The sequence below is a fragment of the Ictidomys tridecemlineatus genome, chromosome 15 (genome assembly GCF_052094955.1).
Source record: "Ictidomys tridecemlineatus isolate mIctTri1 chromosome 15, mIctTri1.hap1, whole genome shotgun sequence".
NCBI classification, from domain to species: domain Eukaryota; kingdom Metazoa; phylum Chordata; class Mammalia; order Rodentia; family Sciuridae; genus Ictidomys; species Ictidomys tridecemlineatus.
In genome coordinates, this window is record NC_135491.1 from 57,439,775 (window position 1) to 57,451,803 (window position 12,029).

General features: G+C 64.0%; 1 protein-coding gene across 1 annotated transcript in view; it reads left to right on the forward strand.

The window, feature by feature from the left end:
* The window catches only part of Atp2c2 (ATPase secretory pathway Ca2+ transporting 2), a 47,222-nt gene that overhangs the window by 34,698 nt on the left and 495 nt on the right, over nt 1-12,029 (forward strand). The window contains exons 12-24 of the mRNA XM_078032915.1: nt 140-370; nt 995-1,084; nt 3,217-3,318; nt 4,774-4,930; nt 5,526-5,696; nt 6,941-7,038; nt 7,113-7,163; nt 7,942-8,108; nt 8,633-8,701; nt 8,783-8,899; nt 9,644-9,791; nt 10,780-10,878; nt 11,064-11,205. Of these exons, the coding sequence (XP_077889041.1) occupies nt 140-370; nt 995-1,084; nt 3,217-3,318; nt 4,774-4,930; nt 5,526-5,696; nt 6,941-7,038; nt 7,113-7,163; nt 7,942-8,108; nt 8,633-8,701; nt 8,783-8,899; nt 9,644-9,791; nt 10,780-10,878; nt 11,064-11,205 (1,642 nt within the window). The remainder of the gene's footprint in view (nt 1-139; nt 371-994; nt 1,085-3,216; nt 3,319-4,773; nt 4,931-5,525; nt 5,697-6,940; nt 7,039-7,112; nt 7,164-7,941; nt 8,109-8,632; nt 8,702-8,782; nt 8,900-9,643; nt 9,792-10,779; nt 10,879-11,063; nt 11,206-12,029) is intronic.

Here is a 12,029-nt window from a genome sequence, read left to right on the forward strand (position 1 = left end):
GTGGTGTAAAAGCACCTTCCACTGTTCTAGGTCAGAGTGCTCGTCCACACTCCTGCTGGACGCTCTTGACCGTGGCTTCACGGCCTGCAGCAGGCGCCCCAACACCCCTGCCGCAGCCCGCTCAGCCCCTGAGTGACAGGCATCCGGCAGGGCTCCTCCTCCTGCGCAGGCTGATGTCCCCGGTGTGGCCCCCGGGGGGAGACTGTGGGCTGCCCAGGGAGCTGGTGTGACTCTTGGTGGCATCCATGCTTCTGCTGTGCCCTGGCAGGTCAGCGGAGTCGGGTACAATGGCAAAGGGACCGTGTGTCTTCTGCCGTCCAAGGAGGTCATCAGGGACTTTTCCAACGTCTCCGTGGGGAAGCTGGTGGAGGTGAGTCGGGGCAGCGGGGCTGGACCCGCGGGTTCTTGGCACCGGCTGGGCCACACCCAGGTTAGGCTGTCACCGTTGGAAACAGAGGGCAGGGAACAGAGAGTCTCAGGACTGGCCGCTGGGGCTCTGAAGTGCCCCTGCTCAGGTCCTCAGGGTGCCACTTCATGATGACAAGGACAGTGTCTCAGCTCTGCAGACTGAGAACAGGCTCAAGGACACGGGACAGTGCCGGACCCACCCCGCCAGCCAGCCCAGGAGGGGAGCCGGGAGGCCCAGGCTCTTTCTAGTTTTGGTTTTCTAGATGGGTCTCAACTGAGGGCCACACAGCTCAGCGTCCACTCCTTCCCAGTGCAGCTCCGTGGGGTCAGTGTCCGTCTCTAAGGCTGCAGCCTCACCCCACCTGCCTCCCTGGCGTCCCCGACCCGGGCTTTGGGGAGCTGACACTCTGCCAAGGCAGGAAGTGCTCGGTCCCTTCTGAAGAGCCAGGTGCAGATTCACTTGGAGGAACGGCTTGTCCCCGGGCAGCTCTGACCGCAGGGCAGGCCTGAGTGCCCGACGTCTCCTCCGTCCTGAGTGACCCCAGGGCCTGGGAGCGGCTCCTGGTACTAAGTGCCGACATTCCAGGCAGGCTGTGTCGCCAACAACGCTGACATCAGGAAGAACACGGTGGTGGGCCAGCCCACAGAGGGCGCCTTGATCGCGCTGGCCATGAAGGTAGGGTCAGGCGGCCGCGGTCCTCTCCAGGAGCTGGGTGGGACAGGAGGACCTGCTCTGGCCCGGCTGGGGGAAGCGCAGTAACAGTGCTGACCGGGGAGGAGGGGGGCTTGGCAAGGGTGCTGGTGGCCCTGGAGAGTTCTCCACATCTCTAGCCCTCTGCCAGGGCTCCAGAAGGATCTCGGCCACCCCCACGGCCCAGACCCCTGTGGGTGATGGGGAGACGGACAGAGGGACAGGACTCGTCCGTGCGCCCATCACTGTTCTGCCCACCGGGGCCCAACCAGCAGGGTCTGGCTCCTGTCCGTACACTTGATTGACAGCAGGTCCCGCCTGAGTTCTGGGCTCTGCAGAATGCTCCCTCTTCCGTGCCCAGGGCCCGTTCCCAGGGTCTGCGCAGGTGGGGCACGGTGGGCAGAGCTCCAGGGCGGTCAGTGTGTGGGCAGCTGTGCCCTGTACTGAGGGACCAATCAGCAGAAGTCGCAGCAAAACTGGAGGAGGATAGTGGGAAGGGGAGTGGGAGAGGCAGGGAGTTGCGAAGACCAAGGGAAGAGGCAGTGCCCTCCTAACACCCCGTCCTTCTCCAGGGCCAGCCAGGGCCATGGGTGCAGGAGCCCTCAGTTCCCCAGCCCTGCACATCCATGGACCCCTCTGTAGAAGGGAACTTTGTCTCTGATGGAGGTCTGATTGGACCCAGGTCAAGGTCAAGGTCAAGGTCGGGGTCAGGGTCAAAGCCTGCTCAGGGTGCTCACCCAGCAAGGTCTGACTCCTTCTGCTTCCTGCCCGTCCAGACGCTGCGCTCCGCTCCGCCTGTGCTGTGGCCCCCGTCTGTCCTTCCTCCCACTGTCTCTCTCTGACTTCTCCAATGTCACCTCAGTGTCCCTTCCTGGGCACCTGTTCTGTCCTGTGCCTCCCTGTCCACCTGTCCCTGCCTCCAGCACAGCCCTCTGCCTCCTCCGGGTCCACTTCTGGAAGCCAGTGCGGGGTGGGAAGGACGTGCCAGTGGCCCTTAATGAGTCCCTGGACAGGCCAGCGAAGACCCTCCCCACTCGAGGACCCTGAGGCACCACCTTCCTGTTTTCCTTCCAGTCCCAGGAGACAGTTCCTTTGGAACGTGTCGGGGGCATGGGACACATTTCCCTACGTGGCTTCTCATGGTCCAGAAGGGAAGAGAGAACCCGGCCTCACTGTCCCGCTGGGGCCACACCCTGAGTCCCCCCTCTCCTGCCAGCTTTCAGAATGTGCCTTCGTGGCCAGGCACGGACTGAGCTCTGCGTGTAGCCTCCGCGGGCCCAGCGGCTCCAGGGTCAGGCCCTCACCTCCCCTAGACGAGTCTCCTACGGTCACCAGAACAAAGTGCCACATGCCGGCTGGCTTGAAGCCTCGCAGACCTGTGGAGTCTCAGTTCTGTGACCAGCGGTGGAAATCGGGGTGGGGCGGGGTCGTTCTGCAGCCCGCTGTGCCGGAGCCCAAGCTCCCCTGGCCACAGCTGCACCGTGCAGGCTCTGACCCATGTCACACGTGGCCTCCTGCGTGTCCCTCTCCTTTCATCTGAGCCACCATGTCACCTGGGCTGAACTTGACAGCTGCAGAGCCTGCTTCCAAGGGGGCCACGTTCACGGTCCGGGATGAGGCCTTCCCATTCCTCGACCCCTACCACGTCCCTTCAGGGGTCTCTCTGGAAGCCCCTTTGCTAAACCCCTCCCCGTCCCATTGAGTCCTGTGCGTGGCTGGGACTAGTTTGTGTTTGGGGAGGTTCACGTATGGGTTCCCAGTAACTGACCCAAAGCCACCAGAGAGCTCATGGGTGACAGGCTGGGCCGGTGGGCTGCGGGCAGCAGGGCCACCTCCCTGACACAGGGATCCTTTCTGGGAATTTGCTGTCCCTTCAAGTCCTGGCAGAGACCCTGAGCAGGCTTCCCGTGGAGACCAGGCAGAGACCATGGGTCCTGTCGGGGGACAGAAGAGAGACGTCTCTCTCTGGGTGGGACACTTGAGAACCAATGGCCACCTGGGAGCCGCAAGCTTGACTCCTCCTCCTGAGGTGGCTGAATGAGTGACTGAAACGAGCCGAGCTTTGCATCAAGACCAGCTTAGAATGACACCTGAGATGTCCCATTTTGTGATCCTAGATGGACTTGGGTGACATTAAGGATTCCTACATCAGAAGAAAGGAGATCCCCTTCAGTTCAGAGCAGAAGTGGATGGCGGTGAGGTGCAGCCGCAAGAACGAGGTGAGCCGCGGCTCTGCTCCTGGGCTCGCGTCCCCTGCTCCAAAATAAGGCCACTCAGTGCAGGGGTCAAGGGGACGTCGGTGGCAGCCACGGCACTGACCCACCTGGGGCCTCTTCGGGGCTCCTCAGCTGTAGCAGCAGCTGCCCGCTGCCCATCGACCCCAGGCTCACCTGGGAATCCGTGAGGAATGCAGAGTCGCAGGCTCCGCTCCAACCTCCCCGTCAGGAACCCAGGCCTGGGACCAGGGACCGAGCTCCCTGGGAGGTGGCTGCCCTGGGCTGTGACTGCAGCGGCCCCAGGGGCACCTGCTTTCACCCCAGAGCTGAGTGTCGGCTCACACTTACACACGCAGGTGCACCCCGCTGCTGTGCTGGCTGCGGGCAGCGACTGGGGCGCATGCCCAGACGGCAAGGCCCCCGGGCTCCGCAGCCGGGCTTCCGCTCATTTATTCATTTATTTTGCCACGGGAGACTTCCTGTGGCTTTTCCACCTGCCCTCTGCCCTCCTCTCTCCCTCTGGCTCTGGGTGGCTCGGTCAGCACGTGCCTGACCCTTGCCTAGTGGGGACACACCTGCAGATCTTGAATGCTTCAGAGAGGCCTTGAGTGGATCCTTTTTATGCTTTCTAATCTTTTTTTACTTGGGCACTCGGCCACTGAGCCACATCCCAGCGCTGGTTGGTATTTTATTTAGACACAGGGTCTCACTGAGTTGCTTAGTGCCTCGCCACTGCTGAGGCTGGCTTGGAACTCCCGATCCTCCTGCCTCAGCCTCCGCCTTCTAACTGCTCCCCCCAAATACAATGCTAACAAGTTCCAATGAGAAAATACGAAACACAGAAAGGTGACCAAATGAAATGAGAGCTCCTTCCGCTTCGGCCCTTCTCTCCCGACCCTCTGTCCCCCGAGGCAGTGTCCCTCACCGCATGGCCGCGCTGCTCGGGTTCTATCGCGCCCTCGGCACAGTGCCGCGTCCCGGGAGCCCTCTACACCGCTCAGCGTGCAGCCCCTCACCGTGAGCCAGGCGGGCACTGTGCCCACGCTGGGGACACGGTGGGGACCGGCCCTGCCCACGTGGGCTCATGTGTGTGAGGCGGATCCTAATAAGCGGGGGTCTCCGTTCTCTGGGCCCCCCGGGGTCCCCCTCGGGCACAGCGGGGAGCAGACTAGACAGTGCAGCCCTCGGAGGCAGCCGCCACCCCGCGCTGGCTGGGGGCGTCCCCAGTGAAACACGCGGGAGGCTGTGACGGGGACAGGGGGACCTGTCGTGGAACAGGGTGGCTGTCCTCGCTGCAGCACGTGGATTCCAAACCCCGCACGGGGTCCCGTGTCAGCCATCGGGGGATCCACGGTGGCAGCTCGCAGAGCGTCCTGCGTGTCTCTGGACCCTCGGGCGCACGGTGGCAGCCTCTGTCCCCAGGCGCCCACTGACAGCGGGCTCCGCGGTCTCTTCCAGGACGGGGACGACGTCTACTTCATGAAGGGGGCCTTGGAGGAGGTGATGCACTCCTGCACCACGTACAACAGCGGGGGCCTCCTGCTGCCCCTGACCCCCCAGCAGCGCGCCTTCTGCCAGCAGGAAGAGAAGAGGATGGGGTCGCTGGGCCTGCGGGGTCAGTGCCGGCCAGCCGGGCCGTCGGCTTGCACGTGGCCTTGACGCGGGAGGCACAGGGCCGGGCTAGCCACCGGCCATCCGCCAGAGTGGCCGGCAGGCCGCGTGCTTGTGGCAGCCCAGCAGCTTGGGGTCCGGGGCTTCTCGGCCAGCGCAGGCGCCCCCACAGGGCAGAGGCCGCCCCCTGCTGCTCAGGTGGAGGACGGCGCCCGCCAGCTGCCCGGCCACCTCTAGCCCCTCAGGGCCTCCAGCCCCTCAGGGCCCGGCACACAGTAGAGCAGCCACAGTGGACGGGCACCACTGGGGACCGCGGCTGGGTCGGCGCTGCCATCCAGGCTCTGGAACCTGGCGGGACGGGGCCCGCGGACACCTGCAGGGCTCTCTGGGGGCTACGCTTGCTGGCGGGGTCAGGATCCTAGGCCACAAGTGCTCACAAGTGTCACTTTCTGCCACTTGTCTTGTGCCGGGCACGCCCCCTTCTCCTTGGAGTCCACACTTGTGCCCAAGCCCCTTGCAGACGGGATCGGGACCCACGGGGGCTGGCGGGGACCAAGAACAGTCCCGTGGGCCCTGACTCCTTGGTCTTGTCCCCGCAGTGCTGGCCCTGGCCTCTGGGCCCGAGCTCGGGAGGCTGACGTTCCTGGGTCTCGTGGGCATCATCGACCCCCCGCGGGCCGGGGTGAAGGAAGCCGTTGAGGTGCTCCTGGAGTCCGGCGTGTCCGTGAAGATGATCACAGGAGACGCCCTGGAGACGGCCCTGGCGGTCGGTAAGGGGCGGGAGCAGAAAGGGCCACAGCGCCTCAGTCCTCAGGGCTCCTGGCCAGGAGGCCACAGCCTCCTCCCAGTGCTGAGCGGACTGAGAGGCCAGGATGAGGCTGGGTGCCAGCTCCTGTCCCGCACGCAGCGGGCCCTGGGCTCGATCGCCAGCGCTCCAGCAAAGCCTGGTGCAGTGGCCCACATCTGTGATCCCAGCAACCTGGGAGGCTGAGGCGGGAGGACTGTAGGTTTGAGGCCAGCCTGGCTACTTAGCGAGGCCCTCAGCACTTGGAGATGCCTTGTCTCAAAATAAAAAGGGCTGGGGGAGGGCTGGAGTTGTAGCTCAGCGGTAGAGCGCTTTCCTCCTACGTGTGAAGCCCTGGGTTCGATTCCCGGCACCAGGTACAAATAAGCAGATAAAATAAAGGCCATCAACAACTGAAAAATATTAAAAACCAAAAGAGGCGGGAGGAGGGCTGGGGCTGGGGCTCAGCTGGTGGAGTGTTTGCCTGGTACGCACAAGGCCCTGACTACGATCCCGGCGCCACAAAGAAAGAAAAAAAGGGTTGGGGGAGCTGGAGATGGGCTCAATCCCTGTCCCCAAAAAAGAATCTGAGATTCACTGACCAGTGCCCCACTGCTCCACCTTCCAAGGTGCATCTGTTTGCAAAATATCGGCAGGTTTTCCAAAAGGGGTCCTCATGGAAAGTGAGCACCAACCGTGTTGCGATTGCCCATGTCCATGAAGCCATGTGACTTCACCTCGCAGGCAGCATCATGCACAATGGACAGTTTCCGTCTGGCTTCTGCCACTAGCTGTGTACCCTTGGCAAATCACTGAACCACTCTGACCCTCAGTCTCCTCCTCCTGTTCTAGTGACGACTGTTGTGTACGACTGTTGTGTCGTCACACGTTGGCTTTCCCCCATTCTGTCCCGAGGCGGTCTAGTGTGTGAAAGGATCACAGACTTTTGAGTCAGAACCATTTCAGGTCCCAGTGTTACCCCTTATTGGCTGTGTGACCCTGAAGAACTCACCTCTGTTTCCCCTCTTTAAAGTGGGGAGAATCAGGCCTGCTGCCTGTCCGTCCTGGGATGGAACTGAGATCAGGAGGTGCTCAGTACACGGTGTCCATTGTGGTTTTATTGTCATTCCACACTCAAGTAGGAAGGGACATCGGGGACATGGAATGACAGGCGGGGGGTGGGCCACCATCCGGGGCCCGTGTGGTCCTCAGTGCGGATTCTCCCTGAAGGAAGAAGCATCGGCCTGTGCAACGGGACGCTGAGAGCCATGTCTGGGGAGGAGGTGGCGGGCATGGAGCCGCGTGCGCTGGCGGCCTGCGTCGGGCAGGTGGGCTGTCCCGGGCGTGGCGGGCGGGGGCGGGGGCGCCCCAGGTGGTGACCCTCCCCCCTTTGCGGGTGCAGGTGTCCGTGTTCTTCAGGACCAGCCCCCAGCACAAGCTCAAGATCATCAAGGTGAGCAGTGCCCGGCGGCGGCCCTGGGCTCACTGTCCCTGGAGCGACAGTCCCGGGTGGGCGGCCGTGTCTCCAGTGTGGCTCCACTTCACCCAGTGTCCAGGCCACCGCGCTGAGTGCTGCCATGTGGCCACGTTTAGCTGCTTGGGTTCCGGGGAATGTCACCTGCAGGGCAGGCACAAGCCCAGACGACAGCCAGGGACCCAGATGGAAATGGGGCTGGGGGCCGCTGGCCACCGACAGGGGAAACAGGACCATCGGGAGCCGGCCTGACAGCTGCCCCACGTCTTGGTTTCACTTGTGGAACGGGGGCACTGTTGATGTCATCGCCTCCCGTCCCACAGCAAGGTCCTGAGGAAAAGGCTGTCGTTTTAGGATCCAGTGGGTCCCGGTCGTGCTCCTGGCCTCCCGGCACAGGGCTTGAGACCTGCTCCTGAGCTCTTGGGTGGTTTTTTCTTTCATGTTATTTTGGGGCTGGTTGAGTTCTTTTTGGTATTTTTGATGTCACTTGCATAATCTCTAGTAATTCCTCAAAAAAAAAAAAAATCTATATACTGGGCACATCACGGTTTTAGGGCACAGATTCCTCATCTGCTAGTGTCCTGTTGCTGTGACAAAGTACCTGAGAGAAAACGTTTAAAAAGGAGGAAAGGTTCGTGTTGCTCCAGTCTCCCCCAGCCAGGGGCTCTGCAGCCCCGCACAGCCCACAGGGCCAGGCCAGGAGGAGGTGCTGGAGGGGTCCTCTGGCTGTAGCCTCCGGCGCCTGCTCTTCCCAAAGGCTCTGCAGGAGTCAGGGGCAATTGTGGCCATGACGGGGGACGGTGTGAACGACGCGGTGGCCCTCAAGTCTGCAGACATCGGCATCGCTATGGGGCAGTCGGGGACTGACGTCAGCAAAGAGGCCGCCACCATGATCCTGGTGGACGACAACTTCTCCACCATCATGTGAGCGGTGCGCCGGCAGGTCATGAGTGGCCAGAGCTGGGGTGACCAGCTCCCCGGGACCTTTGGCAGTGAGAGATGGGGCGGGGCAGGGTCCCCAGAGAGCTGCCTCCAGAGACTCGGCCCAGACTCTGGCACGTGTCCCCAGGCGCCTCTCAAAGCAGGGTCCTGGGGCGGTGGCAGCGCCATTCCAGAAAAATGGGGTTGAGCCAGGCAGAGCCTTCTGCAGGTTCAGGAAGGTCCCCTCATGCCGTCTCCGGGGGTCCCGTCTCGGACGGCCAGTTGCTGTGGCCTTTAAGTACTGCAGGGTCTTAGCCAAGGAGTGGCCCAGGCTCAGCCAGGCGGTAATTGGAGGCGTTGAGTGCACCTCGTGAACAGAGGGCCACGGGGCCTCAGGGCAGGTCCCCAGAGGCCGGTGGACACGGTTAGGGCAACAGTGTGTCCCCGGAGTACCTGCAGGGCCGCCCGCCAGCACTGCGCGAGGCCAGGCCTGCAGGACGCTCTGCCCACCCCGTCCCTCCCCGCAGGAGCGCCGTGGAGGAAGGCAAGGCCATCTTCCACAACATCAAGAACTTCGTCCGGTTCCAGCTGAGCACGTGAGTGGGGCCCGCAGTCCCACGGCCCGGGCACCTGTCCGCGGGGTGGCGCTGACGGCGGCGTCTGTGCTGTGCCCGCAGGAGCATCTCGGCCCTGAGCCTGCTCACCCTCTCCACCGTGTTCAACCTGCCCAGTCCCCTCAACGCCATGCAGATCCTGTGGGTCAACATCATCATGGACGGGCCACCCGCACAGAGGTGAGCGGACAGTGGGGCCGGGCCCACCCCAGGCCTGCAACAGGGACAAGGGCCCAGCCCCACCCGAGGAGGCCAGAGAACCACCTGCTTCGAGGGGAAGGAGTGGGGTGGGGTGCGGCGGTGACACAACCGCGGAGTGGGGTGGGGTTTGGTCCTGGCTGTCCCCCGGCTGCTGGCCACGGGGGCTCATGCACCACTGGCCGTGTGCAGACAGGCGCGGGGCAAGACGGGTTGGGGTTGGCACCCTGCTGAGTGGCACACCAGGTGGTGTCCCGGGCAGACCTGGCCTATGTGACCAGCAGCACAGCCTGAGGGAGGGACGGCCCAGCTCACCACCCCCCTGGCCCTGGAGCCGCCTCTTCTACAAGGGCCCTGGCCAGCCACGGCGGGGTGACCCCCATCCTGCCGGTTGGTAGCAGAAGGCGAGTCTCTTGGGACCGAGGGGCCCTGCGGTGGGCAGAGCTGGGCCCCCCGGAGCTGGGACTTGCCTAAAGACTAGGAAAGACCAGGTCACTGGGATCACTGCGTGGTGGGAAGGCGGGCACCGGTGCCATCACCCACTGGGTGGCCTGCCCTGGCTCTCTCGAGGACAGGCAGAGGTGGCCAGGGGCGAGGGGGCCTGGGGAAGGCCGGGAGATCCTGGCGGGCACCGCAGCAGGTGGGCAGCTGGACTCGGGCCTGTGCTGGGCCGAGGTCCTCCTCTGTTTCTGGTGCACGTCAAAGTGTCGCTTGTCTTGGGCACAGCTTGGGGGTGGAGCCCGTGGACAGGGACATGCTGAGGCAGCCCCCACGCAACGTCAGGGACACAATCCTGAGTCGGGCCCTCATCCTGAAGACCCTCCTGTCCGCTGCCACCATCATCAGCGGGACCCTGTTCGTCTTCTGGAAAGAGGTGAGTCACGTGCCCCATCGGCTGATGCTGGGGTTGGACGGTCCCTGCCCGGTCAGGGGAGAGACGCCGAGGCAGATGGAGAACTTGGGGCCACCAGAGGGAACAGGGACACGCAACACAGGGAAGGGTGGCCCAGAAGCCGGGGGGAGCCACCGCCTGCCGGGAGGGCACAGGCCAGTGGGTGGGTGCCCAGCCGGGCGGCAGCCAGGCGTGAACGGATGGAGGCTGACAACAGACGCAGGTTCCCTCCTCGAGGGGACACAGCCCCCTCCGCTTTTGTTGTCACCAGGAAGCAACTGGGGACCTAGAGAGTCCTCCTGTCTTACCTTCCGTGGCATCTCGTCATGAGTCACTTGTCATGGCCTGCAGGGGCAGGGTCCTGCTGGGTCCTACAGTGGCAAGGCTGGGCAGTGAGGCCAGGAATCCATTTGGCCTCCAACTTGAGGTCCTCCTGCCTCGGCCTCCTGAGTCACTAGGATTACAGGCGTGTGCCACCGTGCCCGTCCCTCTGGGTGGGGAGGGCCAGGGAGAGTCCCATGCAGGAGGGGGAGGTAGAGGCCAGAGATGCCTGGAAACCTGTGCCCACGATGCTACGTGGCAGGGCTGGGGAGGGTTCTGCGTCCACCCTGGGGGCCTCAAAGGCAGTGGTTTCCTCTGCGGCCAGCTGTCCTCCTTCCTTGGAGGCGACGGCTTTTCGCGGGTGGCTAGCTTGTCTACCTCCTGGAATGGCCACCCTGCAGGTGGGCCACCCTCCACAGGCAGCACTGCCCCCAGAGGGCTCACGGCACACCCAGAGCCAGGTCCTCAGTGGCCGCCCTCAGCTGTGGTCAGGAGATGGATGCATCTGCAGCTCCCGCCATGGAGCTGGGGGCCGGAGGCGGTGGCTGGCCAGGGCCTGGTCTGTGGCACAGGCTCTGTCCTGGGCTCCGGGTGAGGATAGTGCACCTGAGGACCGCGGCCCCACCGGCCCTGCCTGTGCGTGTTCCAGATCCCGGACGACGGGGCCAGCACCCCGCGCACCACCACCATGACCTTCACGTGCTTCGTGTTTTTCGACCTCTTCAACGCCCTGACCTGCCGCTCCCAGGTATGACAGTGGCTACGCCCTGCGTCCTCCTGAGAGGCAAAGGGCTCAGCAGAGCTGCCGCCAGCCTCCTCCCCGCGGGGTCACCTCTGAGCCCCGGTCTGTCCAGGCCTCGGGTGGCTCAGAGCAGGTGGCGCTGGGCAGCGCTGCCCTACGGTGAGGTCCCACGCGCAGCCTCCTCCCCGCAGACCAAGCTGGTCCTCGAGATCGGCTTCCTCAGGAACCGCATGTTCCTCTACTCGGTCCTCGGGTCCCTCCTGGGGCAGCTGGCCGTCATCTACGTCCCGCCCCTGCAGAGGGTCTTCCAGACGGAGAACCTGGGAGCGCTGGGTGAGTGCAGGCTTGAGGAGAGGTCACTAACAGCTGGAGGTGCTGCCCCCGCCCCTGCCAGGCAAGGGCCCGGGGGCTTGTGGGTGGTGCGCCCCGGGATGCCGAAGCCCCACACACCGCGGCAGGCGGGCAGCTGCTCTGCCTTGGACCTGGGCAGGAGGGAGGCATGAGGGGACGCAGAGGACACAGGAGGCTCAGGAAGAGGCCCCTTCGCCAGGAGTGTAGGGCCTGGGAGGGGTCCACATCCGGCCCTTAGGGCAGGAGGACCAGCCACACGAGGCCCCCGGGTACAGCGGGCAGGACTGTAAGCTCAGCCCTTGATGTCCCCTCAGCTGGGGAGCGTGGCCTGGACCCCAAGCCTTCTGTGACTTTGACATTTCTGGAGACCAGAAGCTGGGCCACCCTACAGTTCTTGCTAAAACAGACCTGATTTAGTGACATGGAGTCCCGAGACACCCGGTAGGGGACCCAGGACTCCCATGTCCCCAGCCAGGCTGGCAGGGGAGGGAACAGTCCCTAACCCCAGCAAGGAAGGTTGTGCGGGGGTCACCTGAAGGGCAGCAGTGTCCAGAGGGCTCGCCCCTCTCCCTCCTGGTTCAGTCTGGCCCGTCCCCCTGAGGAGCAGAGGACTGGTCCCCAGGGCTGAGCACAGGATGGCCTGTGGCTTGTCCCTGCTCAGGAGGGACCTGCGATGACCGGTGAGGTCTGAGGCTGCACAGGGCTGCGCTTAAGGCCTCGGCAGGGGAGGACGGTGCCTGTCCTCAACCAGCATCCATGGGGGTCACCAGCGGGCACCGTGCAGGGCAGGGGACAGGCAGAAGAGA